At 47.2% G+C, this 22,965-nt stretch overlaps 1 protein-coding gene across 1 annotated transcript in view; it reads right to left on the reverse strand.

Annotated features, from left to right (window-relative positions):
• Positions 1–1,566: 1,566 nt before the first annotated feature.
• The window catches only part of HYDIN (HYDIN, axonemal central pair apparatus protein), a 347,261-nt gene continuing 325,862 nt past the window's right edge, over positions 1,567–22,965 (reverse strand). The window contains 10 exon segments of the mRNA XM_027516055.1: positions 1,567–3,603; positions 4,597–4,821; positions 6,742–6,972; positions 11,231–11,381; positions 12,157–12,320; positions 13,384–13,596; positions 15,165–15,384; positions 16,174–16,451; positions 17,455–17,610; positions 20,450–20,648. Of these exon segments, the coding sequence (XP_027371856.1) occupies positions 3,121–3,603; positions 4,597–4,821; positions 6,742–6,972; positions 11,231–11,381; positions 12,157–12,320; positions 13,384–13,596; positions 15,165–15,384; positions 16,174–16,451; positions 17,455–17,610; positions 20,450–20,648 (2,320 nt within the window). The 3' untranslated portion in view covers positions 1,567–3,120.

The raw sequence follows: 22,965 nt of genomic DNA on the forward strand, positions 1-22,965 counted from the left end.
AGCAGTGTGATTTTGCTGGAGTGTCAGGGCAATATGTTAAGGGTCTAAGAGGCTTGGGAAATCCCACATTTGGCATTTCTTAGTATCTGGCAGGCCCTCGTGGTGTCACAGTATAATCACCTCCGACCTGAGGCCCGTCTAGCCCAGAGAAGTATCTAGACTCACCAGGATGCCATACTCCCCAGGGCCTCGGTGTAGAACGAATGGTGTCAGGGGGCCGCATTCACAATCGTTTTCCAAGCACCATGGTCTCTGGGACTGTGCCACCTGAGGCCTGATATTTTCTCAGCACTCCTCAGTGAGACGTCTCTTGGTCTGCTTTGCTGAGTAAGTGTTCTTTCAAATGCAACTTCTATGAGCTTTTGTCAGGATGCTTGTTTTCACCACGCCTCCCCTCCAGCCCTCTGTTGAGCTATTCTGCCATTCCAAACTTACCAATATGAAATGATTTTCGTCATTGCCTTTTTTGAGGCCAAGAAAATGTAAGAACCACGTGCAGGAAAGCGATGTACCCCATCTCAAGTCACCCCGGAAGCGGGTTCATGCTGGGGCAGGGTCTGGGCTGGGTGCTTGGTCCCAGGGAGGTATGTCTCCAGGCGGATGAGGCTTGGGCCCTAGACTCAGTGGCTGGCGGGAGCAGGGTGGGGCTGAAGCAGGGGAGTTGCCCCTGGCTACCTAAAGGCACTGTTTCGCTGGTGGTGATACTGGGAAGTGACCAGTTTCTGTAGCAATTAGTGTCTAGGGTGGTGGCTGGGAGCCCCACAGCCTCAAGGGAACATAGCTGAGTCTTGACCCTCACATTTAGAGAAATCTTGAGTCTCACTGCAACTCGGACCATGGATGTTTTAGCCAGCTTCTGCACAGCTTCCTCCCTCTTTCCTGCAGTCTTAAGAACTGTTTATCATACGGGGTTTAAAAGTGTTGAAAAGGTTTACCCTTTTAGAAGCAGCTGGTGGTGGGCCAATGGCTCCCCTCCCCCCAGATGTGCTTCTGGGGAATGGGTGGGAGGGGGCACTTTTGGGGGGAGGTGCCCATCTCACTCACTAGGCTGTAGGCAGAGTTGGTGAGATTCTCTTCAGGGCTCTAATGAAGAGCGTTAGGGGCTGTGGGCTCAGCAAAGGCTCCAGTTCTCCTGGGGCCTTACAGCCACGATCTCCTCTGCACTGTGCACACAACCCCCACCCCCACCCAGGAGGGCATTAACATGCAGATTCTGACTCAGTAGGTCCAAGAGGGCCTGAGAGTCTGCATTCCTAGGTGCCACTGATGTGAGGAGGCCCAGGTTTCAGAGCTGTGCTGACCACGTGGGATCCTCACTTGGGCAGCAATGGCATCCCTCAGAACCTGGCAGAAATGCAAATTCTTGGGCCACCCAAACCTACTAAATCAGGCCCTCTGAGGGTGGGGCCCGGCAGTCTGTGGTCAGCAAGTCCTCAGGGTCATTCTGACCGATAGTGAGCTTGAGAACCATTGGTTTCTTTGGACTCTCTACTGGGTGGTTAGAGGGCGTGCTCCTTACTCTGTGCCCCTCGGCGTGCTGCTCGTTTAATCACTGGGAATATCTGCTGTCTTCTTCTTCAGCTTTATTCCTATCAGGACGGTCTTCAGGGGTCACAAAAATGAGCTCTCAAGCGTGTGTCTGCAGCCTCTTTAGGAGAGGCTTCATCTGGTATAGCTGTGTGTCAAGTGTAATGGGCTGAGGGTCAGAGGGAGGTACAAAGAGGTGGAAGAATCTCTGTCCATTAGAAAACACCTCCAGGAGCCATAAGGTCTTGTTAAAAACACAGGTTTCTGGGCCACACCCCTGGGGCTTCTGACTCAATAGGTCTGGGGCCGGCCCTGAGAACTTGCATTTTTAATAAATTCCCAGGCGATCCTCAGGCTGTCGGTCCAGGGATCATTTCTGAGTGCCACCTCTTGGGCGCATCCATTCCCAAAAGGCCATGGAGGTTCTTTTATGCCTCCTCCTTCTCTTGCAGGTGGAGTGGATGAGGAGAGGGGAGGAGGTGGAGGCTGGGAACCCTCAGGCATAGGTGTGTGTGTGCATTTGTGCAGAAGCCTGTTGGCCCTCCACTCCTATGCCTGAGGGCCAGTCTTCAACCACTTTTATGTCAACAGCTGGTGCCAAGAGGTGAGTGGCTCTATTCAGACCACTGCAGGGCCCTGGGGAGAGTCCAGGGAGGCACTCTCCCCAGAGCTGGGGCCTCCATGGTGCCTTCCCTCTGAAGGGCACCAACCAGAGTGTCACCCTTTGTGAGCACACAAGACAGCCGCAGTTAAAACATGCCAACCTGAGTCACGGTCCCCCTGGAAGCAGATTCCTGACTGGCTCAGCATGCCTGGCCAGGTGGCTTTTGATCTGTAGCGCTGCTTCTCAACTCTGCTATACAAGCTAAAAGATGCCAGGTCCCTCCCTGGACTGATTAAATCAGTATTTGGGGAGGTGGGGTCTGGACCAGAATTAGGCAGAGACTCACTGCTCCACAAGCTGAGTGGGGTTGGGGACCTGGGGTCTCTATTAGCATCTCTTCAGGAACTGGCCTTCTGTGAGAACTTTCTATAGAAATAGATCAGGGACCCAGAGATTGGGGAGCGCCCCAACTTCTGTCCCTGCAAAAACTGGCTTGATGTATCTGCTCTTTGCTTTGAAAGTAGTGACCTGTTTGGCTTTCATGTGAAAGCAGAATAAAATACAGTGTCAAAACAGAGTCATGGCTAAGGGCTCTTGAAGCCATCGTGGGTTTTAAAAAGAAACTGCGGGGCCCCAGAGTCATGTGCTAAGTGCCGTGTGAGGGAAGGTCACCTTATTAAACGTGGGGACTATTACACAGTGTCTGGGCTTTGCAGGTATATTAAGAAACCAAATTTAGAGACTTGATCTTGCAAAGTAAAATACAGCTCTGTTTTATATAGTTACTGTGTTAAACATGGAGTATCTGTATTTCATATAGATGTTTGGAATTCATATAATGTGAAAGTAAGTGCCCTTATAATTGAGCTGGAGGTAGTACCTTTAGAATTCTCATTATTTCCTCTATTCTTTGTGGGGCTTAGAGCAACACAAAGGTCTTAACGGTTGATGAGATGGCTTTTTGATGACGCTGCCAACCCTGGTTCACACTATGGGGTGATCCCCTTCAGGTAATAAACCCACTTAATTGCAGTGTCGTTGCCTTCTCCGGGCGGGCAGGTCACAATCAGCTTGCTGGTGATGGGGGTTTTGCTGCCCGATGGGTTTCCTTCGAAGTAGACTGTGATGTTGTTGATCTTCTTGGGCTTCACAGAGTCCGTGGCGCGGATGGAGAACGCGTTGTTCTCCACAATGAAGGAGAAGGTGACCGGGCGGTAGAAGACGTTCTTGAAGGGGATGACGATGCTGTAGCCGGCTCGGATCAGGAAGGGGCCTTGCGGCTTGGGGGCCAGAGCCACCCCGAAGAGGGGAATGGTGTACTCGCCGCCCGCGAGCGACGACAGGGTCAGGATGCCCTTGCTCTCGCCCAGGTGGCTGGGCTCGAAGTACACCTCCACGCTGACCTCCGTGCCGCCCTGCGCCCCAGGCGCCGCGTAGATGACCTTTTCCGTGTGGAAGTCTGGACAGTCGGTCTGAAAGGGGAACACATGTGCTCGGCTCACCCTGGACCCTGAAGAGCAAGCCTGCAGCTCTGGGCCTCCCCAGCACCCCCACCCTCCGACATGAGCAACCTAGGCTTGTGTGAGGCAGGGCAGGCTGTACAAAAGTCGAGTCCTTGTGACTCTCTCGAAGAGTAGGTATTACTAGTTTATCCCTAGTTTACTAAGAAGAACCAAGGCCAAGAGAAACAGGCAGGGCGATGTGGGCAGCGGCCCTTGGTGCTGCTCCCCTGTGCCTGCACTCCTTTCCCTCCACAGGCAGGAGGACTGGACATCCTGGCTCCTCGGGGATGGGGGGCGGGTTCTGGATAATAAGCTGAGAACAGAAGTGCAAGGCGCCCCTTCCACACCCGCGTGTTTAGGTGCCAGTTCAGGCCCCTCTGGGGTCTCTTCACCCCTTTGCTCCTATGACTGGAACATGTGAGTATTGGTAAGATATTCATACAAAGAATAAACAATGAAGTGAGGATTCAAATCCAGGTCTGTTGGATTTCACAACGTGTACTCATGACCACTGAGCTCTCAGTAGAGCTTACCAGTAACTTACCAATACTCTCACGGGATAGCTGTCAGGATTTTTTAAATACGCGTGTAAAACTGAGCCTGGCCCATATCAAGTGTTCCATATATGCTACCTATTACATCAGTGTGAATACAGGATTAACTACCGAAACAGAACCTCCCCAAAACCAACTGTCTCTGCACCGACCGCTGAGCAACGCTGCCCGCACCCCCCACGCCCCCACCCCCACCCGCCACACTCCAGCTTGTTAAGCTAGAAAGTCTGTGAGGAAGAACCCAGACCTGATATTTTTTCTGATACTCTGTTTCTAGCTGCGAGTTTTCAACTAGATGAAGGCCCTAAGTAGGAATTTCATTTTTCTGTACCCCAGTGTCCTGCTCCCGCTGTTTCTGAGCCCAGACTTCTGGAAAGCAGAGGGCAGAGGGTGGGGCCGGGCTGCTCACCCTGCAGTAGTACTCTGTCTTCTGCCGAGTGTAATTGGTGAACTTGGCAAAGATGCTCTGGCCGCTGCCAAGAACAGCCTGGAAGTGGACGGGCTTTTCAGGCAGTGCTGGCAAGGCTTTCAAATTGAGCTCATATGGGTAGTAACCCAGCTCGCTGTTGTGCAGTGTCAGTTTCCCGAAGGTTTCTCCAGCTTTCAGGGGCTGGAATTCAAATGTGAAGGTCCCCTGCGAGAGAAGACAGAGGCTCCTGTGATCCTCAGAGCAGGTCGGCAGTAGATGCTCACACTGATCTTAAGCCTGGAGAACCTCTGTCCAAACCAGCCCACTTTTCCTCCCTGGAATTTTTCCCTAGTTGGGGTATTTCTGTATCTGGAATCTCTCTGAATATAAAAATAGGTACTGGATCCTCTCTTGAGAAGCATAATTACAGAGACAGGAGTGGGTAGGCTGGGGGAGCAAGAGGGCTAAAGGTCAGGCAGCTCCTTCTCTGCTCATGGACAATCTCCAACCAGCTTCTGGGGTTCTACCATCATTTAGAGGAGGCATTCTGCTTCCTCTATTGTCATCCAAAGCAAAACAAAACAAGAACCAAAGAGTGTTGCTTATAAAAGCAAAATAAGGGCAATAATTCCAATGTATTAGCAGTAAAAGACTGGATAAATAAATTATACGTTACTCACTTCAGTGGAATATTATGTAGCCATTAAAAAGGAAGCACCAAAGCTCTAATCATTGAAATAAAAGGTGGTAATCATATTTTAAGTGGAAAAAAAGAAGATTCCAGAAATGTATATGAGTTCATTGTTGTGGAGAGGAATATTTCTACATATGTATACAAAAGACACAGCAAGGCTATATTGAACTGTTAGCAGTAATTGTCTTAAAGTGGGGGAAATGAGATTTGGGGGACTTTTCTATTCTTTTTTGGGGGGGCCATGCCAAGTGGCATGTAGCGTCTTGGTTCCCTGACCAGGGACTGTATCTCTGGTCCCTGCAGTGGAAGCATGGAGTCTTGAGCCCTGGACCGCCAGGGAGGCCTGGGACTTTCATTTTCTGTTTCATGTACATAGAGATAAAATAGTCTTTTTTGTCATGAACAGATATTGTTTCTTAAAAAACTGGGTCTTACTGAAAAATGAAGAGGATATCATTAAAGTTGTAGTAGATGTTTAACAGAAAAAAATGCAGTGTTAAAATTTACATGATTTTACCACAATTAAAAAATTTAGATGAAAATGGACAAATGTGTAAACAAATATAACTTGCCACAACAGACTCAAAAAGATAAAGAAAACCCATATAGTCGTATAACCATTCAAGATATTTAATCAATAGTAAAAAAAAAAAAATTTCCCTTAACAAAATTCCAGGATCATAAAGCTTTCTTTTTACCAATCTAATATTCCACAAATTCTCCCATAGAAAAGAATAGGAGGAAACCTACCTCAACGAACATAATCTGTACATCAGACTCCAACAAGGCTAATAGAAGAAAGGAAAACTGGATGCCAGTTTCCTTACTGAACATACATACAAAACATCTAATAAAAATATTATCAACTGATCCAGTAACACTATTAAGTGTCCCTTGCTGTCCTTTTCACTACATATATTCCATGTGACTTATATAATTAGGAAAAGTAAGAAAAATAATTTAAATTGAGCAGGGCAAACAAACATGTAACAGAGACAGCTAGTATTACTCGCTCAGTTGTGTCTGACTCTCTGCGACCCCATGGGCTGTAGCCCACCAGGCTCCTCTGTCCATGGAATTCTCCAGGCAAGAATACTGGAGTGGGTTGCCATTTCCTTCTCCAGGGGATCTTCCCGACCCAGGGATGGAACCTGGGTCTCCTGAAATGAGGGCAGATTTTTACTGTCTGAGCTACCAGGGAAGCCCCAGAGGCTAATAAATAATTTCCTTTAACATGCCTGAGCCAAAGCTCTATGTGGCCCTGGTTTATATGAGGACTTGGGTGGCAGGGGAAGGGAGAGAATAGGACCGTGATGGAGCAGTGGTCTTCCACCCTCCTGATCACTGCCAGGCTGCCCCGACTCAAGGATGCAGAAGTGGGTCCAGAGGCCCCCTGGGCAGAGTCTCCATCACAGATGTCCAGTGGGGAGCCCCCACAGGCAGGGCCATACCTCAGAGTTGGCGGGCACCACGAACTGGGAGGGCAGGCTGATGTCGGGCATCCTGCATTCCGTGGAGAAGGTCACCATGTAGGGCAGGGGGTTTTCCACCTTGATGAAGGCTGAGGTGCTCTGCCGGACGGGGCTCACCATCTCAATGGTTTTGATGACGCCTGAAGGGATGACCCTGAAACTCAACGTGTAGTATAAGAACTCGTTGGTCACCTCATTTCGGAAGATCACCTGGATTCACAGAGAGAGTGGGAGGAAGTGGGGCGGAGAAGAGGGGTTAGTTCGGGGTCTTCCACCATCGACAGGATCCTTCTCTCCGTTAGCAATGCCTGGGCATGTGAAGCATGGGCCCTCCCAGCCTACGTGAACCCCGCCACCCAGCCCTTCTCTTCAGGTGTTCTGCTCTGGCTCCTTCCAGGTGCGCAGGCATGGAGGAACCTGGGTTGCTTTAGAAGAGGAGAGAGCAGCACGGTCTAGGGCTGAGGAGGAAGGTGTTCTCAGTGGGGACAGTGAGTGGTCCTGGAGAACAAGCAGGACCTCAAGAGGTTCATGCTGTGGTGGGTTTCATCCCTATTCCTGCTACTGCTAGAACAGTTAATACATCAATACTACTACTAATAATGGCATCTAACACTTAATGATCACTGTGTCCTAGGCACTGGAAATTGGACCATAAAGAAGGCTGAGTGCTGAAGAATTGATGCTTTTGAATTGTGGTGCTGGAGAAGACTCTTGAGAGTCCCTTGGAAAGCAAGGAGATCAAACCAGTCAATCCTAAAGGAAATCAACTCTGAATATTCACTGAAAGGACTGATGCTGAAGCTGAAGCTCCAATACTTTGGCCACCTGGTGTGAAGAGCTGACTCACTGGAAAAGACCCTGATGCTGGGAAAGATTGAAGGCAGGAGGAGAAGAGGGTAGCAGAGAATGAGATGGTTAGAGAGCATCACTAACTCAATGGACATGAATGTGAGCAAACTCAGGGAGACAGTAAAGGACAGAGAAGCTTGGTGTGCTGCTGTCCATGGGGTTGCAAAGGAGCGGACACAACTTGGCAACTGAATGACAACAACAAGCCCTGGAGGTACTTGTTTAATTCACACAGCTTGTGGGCAACATTACTATTTCCCTCACTGATTTTTCTAAAGATGAGGAAACAGACTAAGGAAGTTATCTTGCCCAGGGTCTTGTGCAAAAAAGTGTCAGAACCAGAATTTGAACCCAGGTTGGCTTGACTCCAGAGCCCACACTTGCAGCCCACATCTGACCTGTGGACAAGCTGCCCCCCTTTCGCAGTCCTTTTCCTGGATGTCTAATGACATTCAGCATCTTCCCCTGTGCTTCCTGGCCACTCAGACATTTACTTCTGTGAGGTAGAGGATTCCAGTTTTTTGTCCTTTTTAATCCCTTGAGTTGTTTATCTTTGTTAGGTGCTAATAGTTCCTTACATACCTGCCTTTTTATTTTTGACCTCTTCTTGTCTTTAGAGTGCTCTGACCTCCTCTGTATTTTGATAGGAGTGTTGTTTTACATTTAAAGCAATCATTTATATGTTTAGGTTGAAGTCAGCCCTCTTGCTATTCCTTTCAATTTGTCTATTTTTTAAATTCCTTTGTTGCTACTTTTCTGCCTTCTTATGGATCAATGTGAAATCTCTTGGAATATATTTTATTTCCTCTATGGCTTCTTAGCTATATTTTTATATAACATAGTTTTAGTAGTAGCTCTAGAACTGACAACTTATCAACATTTAATGCAGAGTTGGTATTTCATCACTTCCCACTTCGTAACTGACGCTTTATGTTTCCGATCTCACACATCCTACTTCACAAATGCAGTAATCTTACTGAGGTATAATCTCATTTACCTTCGCCCCCCTTACAGTGTTATGGTATTTACTATAAACTGCCAGTTGTCTTTTTAAGAAAGTTCTAAGAATAAAGATATATATGTTTCATATTTACACACTTATTTGCTATTTTTAGAGCTCTTCTTCCCTCCCAGTGGATATCCACGTCCCCACCTGGCATCATTTTCTTTTGACTGAAGAATACCCATTAGTATGTTTTACAGCAAGGCAAGTGGGCTGGCAATGAATTCTCTCCTTTTTTTTTTTTTTTTTTAATCTGAAAATGTCTATTTTACTGTCTGTTTTAAAGGATATTTTCAGTGAATAAAGATTTCTAGGTTGACAATCTCTTCTTTCAGCACTTTTCAGAGTGCTGCCATTATTTCTGAAGAGGAGTCAGTGGTCATTTTTTATTGGTGTCTCCCTGTACATAATAGAACTTTTTAATCTGGTTGTTTTCTATTTATCTTTGGTTTTCAGCAATTTTACTATGATGTGCACAGGCATGATTTTGTTTCTCCTGTTAAAACTCCATCAAATTTCTTGGATTTGTAAATTGTTTTATAAAAAAATAAAATCAGGGAAATTTCAACAATTACTTTTTCAAATAATCTTCTCCCCTGTCCAACTGCCCCGACTATTAACTTCCTCCTCCTCAGTTCACCAAACCTGATATGCTTTGCTCAGACTAGCTCACTGTACTGCAATCAGGAAACTGTCCCAGGGCAGAGGGGATAATCACAGGACTCATTTCATAAACTGGGCTTCTTCAACTAGAAGACTCAGACTTTGTCAAATAGCTCTGGATTTCCCCCCCAATCATTTTGAAGAGTATTTCTTCCCTTTATTGTCGTGTTTTTCTGTTCCAGGCGCTTCTATAAGATGGGTATTAGAACTTCTTGATTTGTACTTTATGTCTCATAATTCCTTTCAGCTTTATTAAGATACAACTCACATGTTATTGGAGAAGGCAATGGCACCCACTCCAGTACTCCTGCCTGGAAAATCCCATGGATGGAGGAGCCTGGTGGGCTGCAGTCCATGGGGTCGCTAAGGGTCGGACATGACTGAGTGACTTCACTTTCACTTTTCACTTTTGTGCATTGGAGAAGGAAATGGCAACCCACTCCAGTGTTCTTGCCTGGAGAATCCCAGGGACGGGGGGGGAGCCTGGTGGGCTGCCGTCTATGGGGTCGCACAGAGTCAGACACAACTGAAGCGACTTAGCAGCAGCAGCAGTACATGTTATAGAATCTACCCATTGAAAGTGTACCATTTAGTGCTTTTTTAGTATATTCACAAAGTGGTCCAACCATCACCACTCATCTTCATCACCCTCAAAAGAACCCCGTTATCCAGTAACGATCATTCCCATGTCCCCCTAACCCATCGCCTCTAGTCCTAGGCACTGCTAGTCTACTTTCTATTCCTATAGACTTTCCAATCTGAACATTTCATATTAAAAAAAAACCACACAACATGTAGCCGTTTGTGGCTGGCTTTGTTTACACAGTGTGATGTTTGCAGGGCTCACTGCAGTGCTGCCTGCAGTAGTACTCGCTTCCTATCACTTTTTATTGCCAAAGAATATTCCATTGTATTTCTCGTTCACCAGTGGATGGAAATTAGGCTGTCCCCATTGTTTGGCTCTTATGAATAGTGCTGCTATGAACGTTTACATATGGGCTTTCGTGTGGACGTATGTTTTCTCTTATTTGGGGAACACATTGCTGAATTCTATGGTAACTCTACATCTATCCATTTGAGGAGCTGCCAGACTGTCTTCCGGAGTCTTCACTATTTCTCTCCCACCGGCAACACACGAAAGATCCCTCTTCTGCACACCCTTGCCAGTACTTGTCATTATTTCCCTTCATTCTTGCCACTTCTGTGTGCTCACGTGCTGTTCTTTTCACTTTAAAATCTTCCCCTAGGTGATTCCATCCTCCATCTTGGTGTCAAGCACTGTCTGTAGGGGAATAGTTCCTGTAAGTTCTCTTCAGCCCTGACCTCTCAGTGAGCCACTGAACCACGCAGTCCTTTTTCCCAAAGCACTTACGCCATTTGGAAATTACCCATTCAGAGTGCAATTACACGATGAATGCTCATCTCCTTCACTGGACTGTGTGTTCCAGGAGAACAGAGACTCTGCCTGTTTTCGATCACTGCTGTGTTATCAGCACGTGGTATAGCATATGGCACGTGTACTCAAGAGATGCTTGTTGAACTGATGAATGAGTCAGGAGGAACGGTTCATGCGTGAAGGACCCTGTGGAGTCCTGGAGTCACCGGCTCTGAGATGAATCCTGGCTCTGATGTCACTAGCTGTGTCGAGGGCTCAGCCTGATGCCGGGCGCTCTCTAAACCCTCAGAAAAGGGATCTTTCACTCTTATTGTGGTCTGGTGTCTGATGCCCAATGTTACCTACTGCTTCAGGGTTTTCATGATTCCGCCACCTTGAGGGTTTGTTATGGGCCTACATGTTGGCTGGCTATCTAGTCTCATCTTAAAGGGTCTGGTCCCCCTCAATGGTCAGTCTCGCAGGATAAGGGAGGGTATATCTTCCCTCCCAACACAGGATCATCAACCTCAGGGCCAACCCTCCAGGGTCCCAGGGCAGTGCCTTTAGTGTATGGATACCTTTGCTGTGTACAGTCCCTCCTTGTAGGAGAAGAAGTTCAGCTTGTAATCTTTCTTTGAGGAGGACAGCACATCAATGTAATCAAGGCCCTTCAAGGTGACACTCAGGTCAGGCTTCTCTGGTTTCAGTATTTCCACAATGACCCGGAATCTGGGGGAACACAGGGGTGCAAGAAGAGAGGATGAAATGAGACAGTTTGCCCAAAGGAAAGAAGGCAAGGTACCTTGTCCACTCTTGATTTCACAGAAAGCATGTGGGTCCAGGGTTCTAACCTCCACACTGCCACTAGTAATAACAGGAACTACCACTTAACAACTCCCTACTATGTGCCAGGTACTGAGTCCTGCTCCACATGGGTTACATTACAAGCTTTTAGTCGCCAGTGTCTATAGGAGGTACATCTCGTTATCCTCTCTATTTTACTAGGGAAGAAGTTGAGGCGGAGAGAAGGAAGATGCCATGCACAGGTAACAATGCCGAGTTATAGGCCGAACTAGCATTCAAACGTGGGTCTGGGCCTTTATCCACTATGCCGAGCAGGTAGTTCTCTTCTCCCAGCCTTTGGCTCCTTTTCCATAAAAGAAGGGGACCTGGCTGGCCTCCAGCTCCTCCAGCTTCTTTTCTCTCTGCAAGTACAAGATCTGAGGATCTGGCCAGTGGCTGATGTGATACGACAGGGCTCTCAGTAATAACCACCACGATTATCATTTTGACAATAATAACAGCTAACATTTATTGAGCACTTATTTTGTGCCTGGCGCTCTTCCAGGAAATTTACAAGGCGTCAGCTGCTCACAGGCAGCCCTGAACAGGACACGCTCTGTGGGGCGCAGGTCAGGCAATGCCTGGCAGCAGCACAAAGGGCCAGACTCGACACTGCGGGTCCTCCCTCCATCCCCTCTTCATCCCCCACCTATTCTCTCACCTCTGGGGCTTGTTCAGCCAGTTGGTGACTGGCAGGAGCTCAGTGTAGGGTGTCTTACATGGCACTTCACGGTAGATATTGGCCACAGCCTTGGGGAGCTCGGAAGTCCCGTGCAGCATGTATAGCCAGCCAGTCCCATCTGGGAGGGGGAAGAAGAGGGTGCCCTAAGAGAAGAACAACAGTGGAGAGCATGACACAGAGCAGCCTTTATCAGCTACCTCTCAGGCATGGCAGCGACACAGGATTAACGAAGTTATGCAAATAGGTTTAACACTTTTGGAAAGTAGCTTCATAATACGTTTCCAAGAGTCATAAACATGTTCACATGTATTCGAACCAGGAATCTCATCCCAGGGAACTTACTGAAGAAAAATCCCTGCAGAGGAAAAAGTTATACATAAACGTGTGCGCTCAGTCACTCAGTCGTGACTGACTCTTCGTGACCCTTTGGACTGTAGCCCGCCAGGCTCCTCTCTCCAAGGGATTTTTCAAGCAGGGATATTGGAGTGGGTTGCCATTTCTCCTCCAGGGGACCTTCCCAAACCCAGGGATTGAGCCAGTCTTTTGCAGCTCCTGCATTGCAGGCAGATTCCTTGCCACTGAGCCATCGGGGAAGCACACGTATATTAGAATCGCTTCTACTGATGAAAATTTAGAGATAACTTAAACATCCAATAACTGGGGGTGTTAAATAAATTATGGAACTGTCATTCAATGAAATATTAGTCAATCAGTGAAGATGATTATCATGAAGATTATACAGCTAAACAGAAACATGCTCATGATGTGATGTAATGTGAAAGTAAGCAGGATGCAGAACTGAGGATGCTGTGAGGGCAGCCACGGCTGTCTCTGAGTAAGGATTGGTAAAGAAGACAGAAGAAAACAGTTCTTTTTTTGTGAGGGCAGTAGAAGATTGTGGCTTCCTTTTTTAATCTTTATCACAGTCACCTTGATGTTACTTGTGCACTTAAATTAAGTATTAATTGCTTGGTGCTTCATCCAGGACTTCATTTCAGAGATGAGCCTCTGGTTCCAAGAGAAGCCCCTCAACACGAAAATACATGGACGAAAAGGGAAGCTTTGGTCTTGATGAGCTTTGGACACAGTTCCCTGTGGTTTCCACATTATTTGTAGGGTTCCCCCCTTGTCCTAACGTTCTCTCTCCCACAGCTCCTTCCTCCAGCCATGCCAGGAAACCCATGTGGGAGGTGGGGCTCAACCCACCTGATGTTTGCGGCTCTCCACGTTCATGCTGCGGGGCCGGTAGGTGATCTCGTAGGGCTTGTTTTGCTGGTGAGGCTCCAGGGTGATGAACTCGGGCCCCTCCCAGTGCTCACCCTCAATGATGGGGTGCAGATTCCAGGTCTGGTTGCTGCGGTTCGAAAGCATGATGGTCTGTGTGTGCTTGGAGCGCACCTGGCAGGTGAAATTCACCACCTGGAAGAAGATGGACACCTCACGCAGGTAGAGGAATTTACAAGTCTGGGGTTCAAAGGAAAGTTTATACACACACACACATGCATTTGGGAGCTGTCAGTATAGCAATTTTTTTTTTAAAGCCAAGAAACTGGATGAGATCATCAAGAAGTAAGTGTATTTAGAAAAAAGAAGGAATTTTAGAACCAATTCTTAAAATCCTACACGCTCCAATGTTAAGAAAAACCAGAAGGGGAGATGAGAGGCAGCAACTATTAAAGTGGGAGGAAAACCAGGAGAGGGCAGTATCCTGGAGGCCACATGATGAAGGAATTGCTTGAAGGACGAGGGCCTTGTTCAACGTGTTCAAATGCTATTGACAAGTCAAGTAAGATGAGCAGTGAGAACTAGCCATTGAATCTAGCAACATGGACAATGCACTGCTATAAAGGGAATCAAAGAGTTCACCAAGGGGATGAGAATAGTTTACCAAGAAACCCACACATATATGATCAATTGGTTTTTTACCAAAGTGCAAAGGCAATTTAGTGCAGAAAGGACAATCTATTAAGTGAATGGTTCTGGAACAACTGGATATCTGTGTACAAAAAATGGATTTTTTGAATTTTGATCCATAATCTTATACTACATACAAAAATGAACTCTAAACAGATTGAAGATATAAATTCAAAACTTATGTCCTGAATACACACAGAGCTCTCAAAACACAGTAAAACAAGAAAACAAACAACCCAAATGAAAATGACTTGAAGAGATACTTCAATAAAGAAGATAGATGGATGGCAATGAAGTACCTGAAAAGATGCTTGACACCATTAGCCAGGGAAATCCAAATTTAAAACCATAAGATATCATCATGTACCTATTAGAATGACTAAAATTTTAAAAAACCTGACCATATCAAGCATTGGCAAGGATGTGATGCAAGTAGAAACGTCTGAGGTGGCTGATGGGGACATAAGATGACACAACCACTTTGGAAAACAATTTGGTAAGTTCTTAAACAGGCAAACATGTACCTACCCTATGATCCAGCCATTTCACTCTCACATATTCACCCAAGAAAATGAAAGTATATATTCTTGCCAAGACTTGTACATACACATTTATAACATACTGCGTGACTCCAGGTACATAATATTGTTGAAATAGCAAGAGATGGAGCTCAGGTGTCATTATGACCGTAAGCAATGTTGCCAGGAACTATCAGGTCTCCACTGCTAGGGCTTCTAGCGACAGGGTCAGCAGAGGTTAACCCAGGTGTCACCCTTTACTTACAGAGCTTATGGCAGAATGTGATCTAGCCAGAGATGTCAGTATAACCTTCCTTGAGAATGAGATGCTTGGGTTGAGAGTTGAAGAATAAATAGGAATTAACTAAATGGAGAGGGGAAAAGGAGTATGTCAGCAGTGGGAAGAGCACGTGCAGAGGCCCTGTGGAGGAGGGAGCAGGTCTGCATGTTTGATGTGGGCACTGAGGACTGTTTGAACAGAGTCTGACTGAGTTCTCTTGTGGGGCTTGCTGGGCCATTCCACCATTGATCCATCTGTTGGTAGCCCCTACTGACCTCTTTTACTGAAGGTGGTCCCACACACACTCCAGACAGGGTTAGGCTCAGAGGACTGCCTCCCTGGATGAAGCAGAGCAAGTTTTTGTGGAGAATCTCCTTGCCCACCTCGGTAGGATGGTAAGTCACTTCAAAAGAAACCTCCATGCCTGCGGTGATATAGCCCTCTTCCGGGCTGATGGAGAACAGAGGCTCAAGTTTTTTGGTATCCCATTTGAACCTTTTCCAAGACAGGAGACAAGAGAGACAGTTTATTAATATCCCGGTGGTATTCTCAGTGCTGCTGAGAAGAGAGACTGTGTCTGGTTTTCAGGTGGGAGGTTCACCCCCTTGTGCCCTTCCTGGGACCTAGGAGAAGGAAGACTGCCAGGAAAAGCTGCGGTGTGGGACCAAGGCCAAGTCATCCCTGGGTGCGACCTCTTCACTCTCCCTAGGGGCTGAGAAGGGTGGAAAGTGGTGCATCTTATCTTTCTGTCCACAGTGACACCCACGGGGGGAGCATGTGTGTGAACACATTTAAGTGGGTGCCTGAGGTCACACAGCTAGGACGTGGTCAGGCCAGGACTGGAACCCTCCCGAGCTGGTAGCCATGACCGATCCCTGCACTGCCTCTCGGGTCTGATCCAGGAGGGTGGAGACAATCCCTTCACATGAGAGCTGCCCCTGATCCTGGTGGCCCTGGGACCTGCTGGCCCTGTGGTCACCCCTCTGTGGTCTGGCCCTTGGTCCAGGCAGGATGGTGCAGACCAGTGCTTCCAGTGCCAAGGCTGCCACCTCACAGCTTCAGGGCACTGTTCCCCTGCAGCTGGTGTGAAGGGCGTCCCCTGCAGGTGGGCAGTGTGCAGCAGGCACGGCTGTGGCAACGTGCTGAATGGTGACTGGGCAAGCACCTGCTGGTGGGCACCACTGTGGAGCCTTAACTCCATCTGTGGCATGGGGACCACCAAATGCCCACTTTAGAGGGTCCTGGGATAGTTGACGGGAACCCAGGCCCAGGGGACTCTCCTACCTTGCACCCACGTCACCCGTGTTCAACATGAGGATGCGACGCGTGGCTTGTGTCTGACACACGACTGGTCCAAAGGGAAGATGCTCCTGGTCCAGGGAGATCTCCAGGGCCTGGCAGCAGCCGCTGATGAGGAAAAGGGGCCGCAGGAGCCCCATGCACTCCATGAACACTTCCTCGGAGAAGGGAGGGACACGCTTTAGTGGGGCGAAGGTGACTTCCAGCTTCTGAACCTCTTTGGGCTTCAGAGTGATGTTGCGGAATGGTGACAAGGTGATGACCTGGACAAAACGACAACAAGTCTCAGCAGCTGAGGGCGGGGGACTCCTGGAGCTCCATTTCCAAGGTCCTGCTGTGAGGATGGATTACTGAGTAAACGTAAGAATGAACTGAATGAAGGAATGGATACAGTCCATTCTCAAGATGAAATACATCTGGTCCCATTTCAAAGGGCCATCCAAACACTGTGAGAGGAAGCAGGCAGCCGGGGCTGTGGGTTCCTTATGCAGGGAGCCTGAGGACATGGATTTAGCAACAGGCATGTTTCCCTCACACAGCGGAATCCAGTGGAAAGAGGGACAGCCTTTCGGGGGCAGATGAATGATGTATATTGAAACACACTCTTCCTTTTGGTCCAAGAAGCTCACTTCTAGGAGTATATGCTCAGCAGAGAGTCATGGGTGCACACAAAGGTTTGTTTAAATGAATATTACAATGTTGCTTATAAAATAAAATAAAATTAAAAAACAGGAACACCTGAAATGAGCAGAAATAGAGGCCTGGTTCATCTACGTAATGAAGGTACAGATGAACAAATGAAACAATGTTTAGGAGTTACTGGTAGATGGTAAAAGCAGGCTTCAAAACAATCTGAAAGTTGGTAATTTATTTTTAAAATGTGTAGGAAAAACAGGGGAAAGAAAGGTACAAAAATGTTAAGTGATTATTTTGGGGTATGACATTGTAGGCCAAATGTTTTTCTTTGTGATTTTCCATATTTTTCAAATTTCCTGTCATGAAGATGTATGTGTATTCACTTGCGCCCAGATCTTCCGGATCCTATCAAGGGCACTTCTGGGTGTCACTGTCACCCTCTAGAGGAAGAGGCTCTCCAAGCTGTGGTTTCCCTACATGCAAAAGGGGAGTGACAGGGGCTCTCCTATACCGTTTTTTATGAAGGTGATCAGACAGGGAGAGCACTTGGAATGGCCTGGCCCACGGAAGCTGCCTGAGAATCGTGAGGTGCGGAGGCATGAAGACGCCGCTGGGACCCTGATCACCAACCTTGGTTTCCTGGAGTTCTGCCGAGAACATGACTGACAGGTTAAATGTGAGCTGGGCTTGGCTGTTGTTCATGATGGAAACCATTTTTTTCACCACCTGTCCAGGTAGGATGGCTCCTAACTTCAAAATCTTATTGGCTGGATCTAGGACTAAAATCTGTGGACCAGAAAGAGAGCAGGGAGGGAGGGAGGGGTCAGAAGTTAATGAGAAAGAGAAATATAAAAAAAAATCTATTTCTGCTTTATTGACTATGCCAAAGCCTTTGACTGTGTGGATCACAATAAACTGTGAAAATTCTGAAAGAGATGGGAATACCAGATCACCTGACCTGCCTCTTGAGAAATCTGTATGCAGGTCAGGAAGCAACAGTTAGAACTGGACATGGAACAACAGACTGGTTCCAAATAGGAAAAGGAGTACATCAAGGCTGTATATTGTCACCCTGCTTATTTAACTTCTATGCAGAGTACATCATTAGAAACGCTGGGCTGGAAGAAGCACAAGCTGGAATCAAGATTGCCGGGAGAAATATCAATAACCTCAGATATGCAGATGACACCACCCTTATGGCAGAAAGTGAAGAGGAACTAAAAAGCCTCTTGATGAAAGTGAAAGTGGACAGTGAAAAAGTTGGCTTAAAGCTCAACATTCAGAAAACGAAGATCATGGCATCCAGTCCCATCACTTCATGGGAAATAGATGGGGAAACAGTGGAAACAGTGTCAGACTTTATTTTTTGGGGCTCCGAAATCACTGCAGATGGTGACTGCAGCCATGAAATTAAAAGACGCTTACTCCTTGGGAGGAAAGTTATGACCAACCTAGATAGCATATTCAAAAGCAGAGACATTACTTTGCCAACAAAGGTCCGTCTAGTCAAGGCTATGGTTTTTCCACTGGTCATGTATGGATGTGAGAGTTGGACTGTGAAGAAAGCTGAGCGCCAAAGAATTGATGCTTTTGAACTGTGGTGTTGGAGAAGACTCTTCAGAGTCCCTTGGACTGCAAGGAGATCCAACCAGTCCATTCTGAAGGAGATCAGCCCTGGGATTTCTTTGGAAGGAATGATGCTAAAGCTGAAACTCCAATACTTTGGCCACCTCATGCGAAGAGTTGACTCACTGGAAAAGACTCTGATGCTGGAAGGGATTGGGGTAGGAGGAGAAGGGGACGACAGAGGATGAGATGGCTGGATGGCATCACTGACTGGATGGACGTGAGTCTGAGTGAACTCTGGGAGTTGGTGATGGTCAGGGAGGCCTGGCGTACTGTGATTCATGGTGTCACAAAGAGTCGGACACGACTGAGCGACTGAACTGAACTGACCCTAGTGAGGCAAGGGTGGTTCCCTCTCTTCCTGTGTCCCTCATTCTTCACACTGGATGGGCCTTCGCCTTCACTCACTCAACAAACATTTATGCGCATAAAATGTGCACTAAACAACTTGTTGCACAATTACATACTTACAGCTGGGTTCAAAGACGTTAAGAAGGAAAGCCTTGGGGTACAAAGGGTTGAGCCAGTCTGAGGGTGAGGGAGGCCTCCCTGAGGAAGGCATGCTCACACGGGGAGCTGCTGGAAGGGTAGCATCTGGATTTAAGTCAGGGTGGCATGGGGCTGCACCCCAAAGGAGGAGACAAGCTGCGGCAAGGCCCCGAGCTGGAGGGAGTGGCCTGGTCAGGCCTGTGGCTGGGAGCGAGGTGGGGAACACAGGAAGATAGTTTGGAGGGGGATCGAGTGTTTTTCTGGGAGAACTGGGAAGCCAGTGTAGCCTGGAGTGCTCCCATCAGATGGGTATCATGTGAGTGTGCCCTGGCTCGCTCCTCTGTGGAGAGGGCAGGAGACAGAGCCGTGAAGAGAGAGAGATGACCATGGCAGCAGAGGTGGGAAAAACAGGTACACCTTAAAGTCCCCATCTAGAGCCCTGATCAAAGTGCTGGCCTGCATGAGGCTGAGATCAGGCTGGGCCTTGCCCTCTGGGATGGTGTGACCCACAGAAACAGCGCCCACGAGTCACTGTCGCTTGACCAGTCAGTAAGCAGCGCCCCTCCCCCTAACGGAAAGATGGGCTCTGTCCATCCCGCCCGCAGGCTTCCATGTTGTCTACAAAGGTGAGAGTCTCTGGCCCCAGCGGGTAAGCTCCTGGAGGTCAGAGAACTCGTTTAAGTCTCCTGAAAGCACCTGACATAAATGAGTGCTGAGCGAGTGAATGAATGAACACATGAAAGGAACCACGACATCAGAAGAGACCCCGCCACTGGCTTGGGTGAGACACACCAGGTGGCCCGATCCTGTGGCTCCCCGGGATTGATGGAAAGGATGCCAGGAACACACCCCTCCCATTTCCTCTTGGTTGCTGAAATGTCCCATGCATTGCTGAGGATTGCAGAAGGTCTTCAGTCTTCTGAAACTGCCTAATAAATGCAAAAACTCCCACCAGACAGACACGTGAAATGTATACTGGACATGGGGAAGAAAGGATAAGTGGTAGAACCAGACCATCCCCTTCCTGCCAGGAGCACCTGGTTAGAAGGAAGGCCCTCAGTCAGACGGGATCCTGGGAGTTGGGGCTGGCTGCAGAATGTCAGTCTATGTGGTCTTAGGGAACGATGGCCCATAACTGAAACTTACGTCTGCATACAGTGCTTCACACAAACCTTGACTGTAACCTGAAAACACTACGTGCTCTCATGTGGGAGGAAGAGGACTTGCTTGGGATACTGCATCTGATAGTCTCAAACTTCTCCAAGAAAAAGAATGGTTCTGCAGTGCCTGTGGTTACTTATGTCCTTTGATACGGGAACATTTGGTACTGGCGAGATCTATGTGGTTCTCTTGGGTCTGATCTGTCTTGATGGGACTGGCTGACCTCTGACAGAGCAGCCAGGGGGCAGGAGACATGGAGTCGGAGGAGTGTGGGCTCGGGTGGGCAAGGTGGCTGAGAAGGGCAAGGGGGGTGGTGCCAAGCCCGATGATCCCCCCAGCTGTCGCTCACCTTCATTTCCGTTCCTTTCCCTTTGATTTCAACTACTTGCTGTGAGAGCCCATTGATTTCAAAGGGGATGAGTTCTCGATAACTGATAGTTTCTCGAGGATAAAAGATGATGGGGATCTCCAGTGTCTTTCCTGGCTTTATCACATCGACTCGGAAGTTCACCTCGAGGTGGCTGGTGTTGGTGTACAAACAATCCAAGCTGGAGGAAATCAGAAGGAAGCTGTGTGAGCTCTCGAATGGCTGACATAGAGGGAATGAGCCCCTTGCTTCTCTGAGCTGGACCCACTGCGGGATGTCCTGCCGTGTTGTCCTGGAGTTGGAATTTCAGGGCTGGAAGGGACTGCAGCAGTGGTCCAGCCTACAGTCTCCTGGGCACGACTGAGTCACTTCCCCCAGATCACATCCTGAGACCTTGGCAGAACCAGGCCTCAAAGGCAGTCTCAGGACCTTTTACCCAGGGCTCCTTTCACTCTCTCACCCTCTCTTCCTTGATAACGCAGCTCATGTGTGGTAGCTTCCTAGACGAAGGGTGCACTTCCTGGAGTAACTGGGTGGCAAAGCACGGTGGGGAGGAGGATATGTCCAGAGTCAGACAAGAGTGTGGACCCAGACTCCAGCCCCAACTTCCATGTGGCCTGAGGACAGTTACTCAGCCTGTCTGGGTCCCTGTTGCCTCATCTGTAAAATGAGAGTAGCGACCTCTTTCTCATGAAGCTGTTGTGAGGATTAAACGAGATAAAGTGACTAAATCAGCCACTACAGGCACAGAGGAAACATTCTAGAGGTGAGCTCTTGTTATTATTATTACTAATAGCTCAACTAGAAGGGACCTTCAAAGATCACGTCCACCCTCCTGCATCTGTGGGTGGGAGGCACCTAGACCTCCATTACAATCCCTCCTCGTCTGTCTTCCAAGTTATTTAGAGAAGGACTCTAGCTAAGGCAGTAAATAGAGTATAATGCCTAAGACAAAGTAAGAGTCAGATTCAATTAAATTAGGCAAGAAGGAATATAGGCAGATAAGATTTTAAATTCGTATTTAAAATTACACGATACTCCTGTAATGTAACATTCGGGAGAATCGTCATCACCACCGGTATCACTGCCACAAAAGTAGCCGCAGACAAAAATAGCCGAGCATTTCCTATGTTCCAGGCACTAAGTACTCTCTCTAAATGAGCTCATGAATCCTCCTAATAACCCATGGGGAGGTACTATTATCATCCCCCACTGCAGGCAAGGAGACGGCGGCACGGAGAGTTTATAAAGACCTAAATGCAAGGCTGGATGCTATAAAACTCTAGAGGAAAACACAGGAAGAACACTCTTTGACATGAACTATAGCAAGATCTTTTTTGACCCACCTCCCAGAGTAACGAAAATAAAAACAAAAATAAACAAATGGGACCTAATTAAACTTAAAAACTCTTGCACAGTAAATGAAACCCTAAATAAGATGAAAAGACAACCGTCAGAATGGGAGCATATATTCGCAAATTAAGCAACAGACAAGGGATTATTAGTCTCCAAAGTATACAAACAGCTCATGCAGTTCAATTAAAAAAAAAAAAAAAACCCAATCAAAAAATGGGTTGAAGACCTAAATAGATATTTCTCCAAAGAAGACATACAGATGGCCAACAACACATGAAAAGATGCTCAACATCATTAATTATTAGAGAAGTGCAAATCAAAACTACAATGAGATTTGGCAAAACTAATACAATTATGTAAAGTTTAAAAATAAAATAAAATTAAAAAAAAAAAAACTACAATGAGGTATCACCTCACACTGGTCAGAATATCCATCATCAAAAAATAATACGAACAATAAATGCTGAATAGGGTGTGGAGAAAAGGGAACTCTTACACTGTTGGTGGGAATGTAAATTTATACAGCCACTATGGAGAACAGAATAGAGGTTCCTTAAAAATCCAAAAATAGAACTACCCATATGACCCAGAAATGGGTCTACCATAGGACGCCTATGCATAGATACGGAGAAACCGTAATTCAAAAAGATAGGGACTTCCCTAGCAGTCCAGCGGTTAAAAGACTTCGCCTTCCAGCGCAGGGGGTGCAGACTTCATTAATGGCCAGGGAGCTAAGACCCCACATTTCTCATGGCCAAAAAACCAAAACATAAAACAGAAGCAATACTGTGAAAAATTCAATAAGGACTTAAAAAAAAAAACAAATAGACACAAGCACCCCAACATTCATAGCAGCACTACGTACAATAGCTAGGACCTGGAAGCAACCTAAATGCCCATCAACAGAGGGACGGATAGAGAAGATGTGGTACATAGGTACAATGGAATATTACTCAGTCATAAAAAGGAACGAAACTGTGCCCTTTGCAGAAATGTGGATGGACCTAGAGACTGTCATACAGAAAGAGAAAAAAAAATCATATATTATATGTGGAATCTAGAAAAATGATGCTGATGAACATTTTTTGCAAAGTGGAAACAGAGACACAAATGTGGAGAACAAAAATGGATACCAAAGGAGG

Source organism: Bos indicus x Bos taurus, chromosome 18 (assembly GCF_003369695.1).
Source record: "Bos indicus x Bos taurus breed Angus x Brahman F1 hybrid chromosome 18, Bos_hybrid_MaternalHap_v2.0, whole genome shotgun sequence".
Lineage (NCBI taxonomy): Eukaryota > Metazoa > Chordata > Mammalia > Artiodactyla > Bovidae > Bos > Bos indicus x Bos taurus.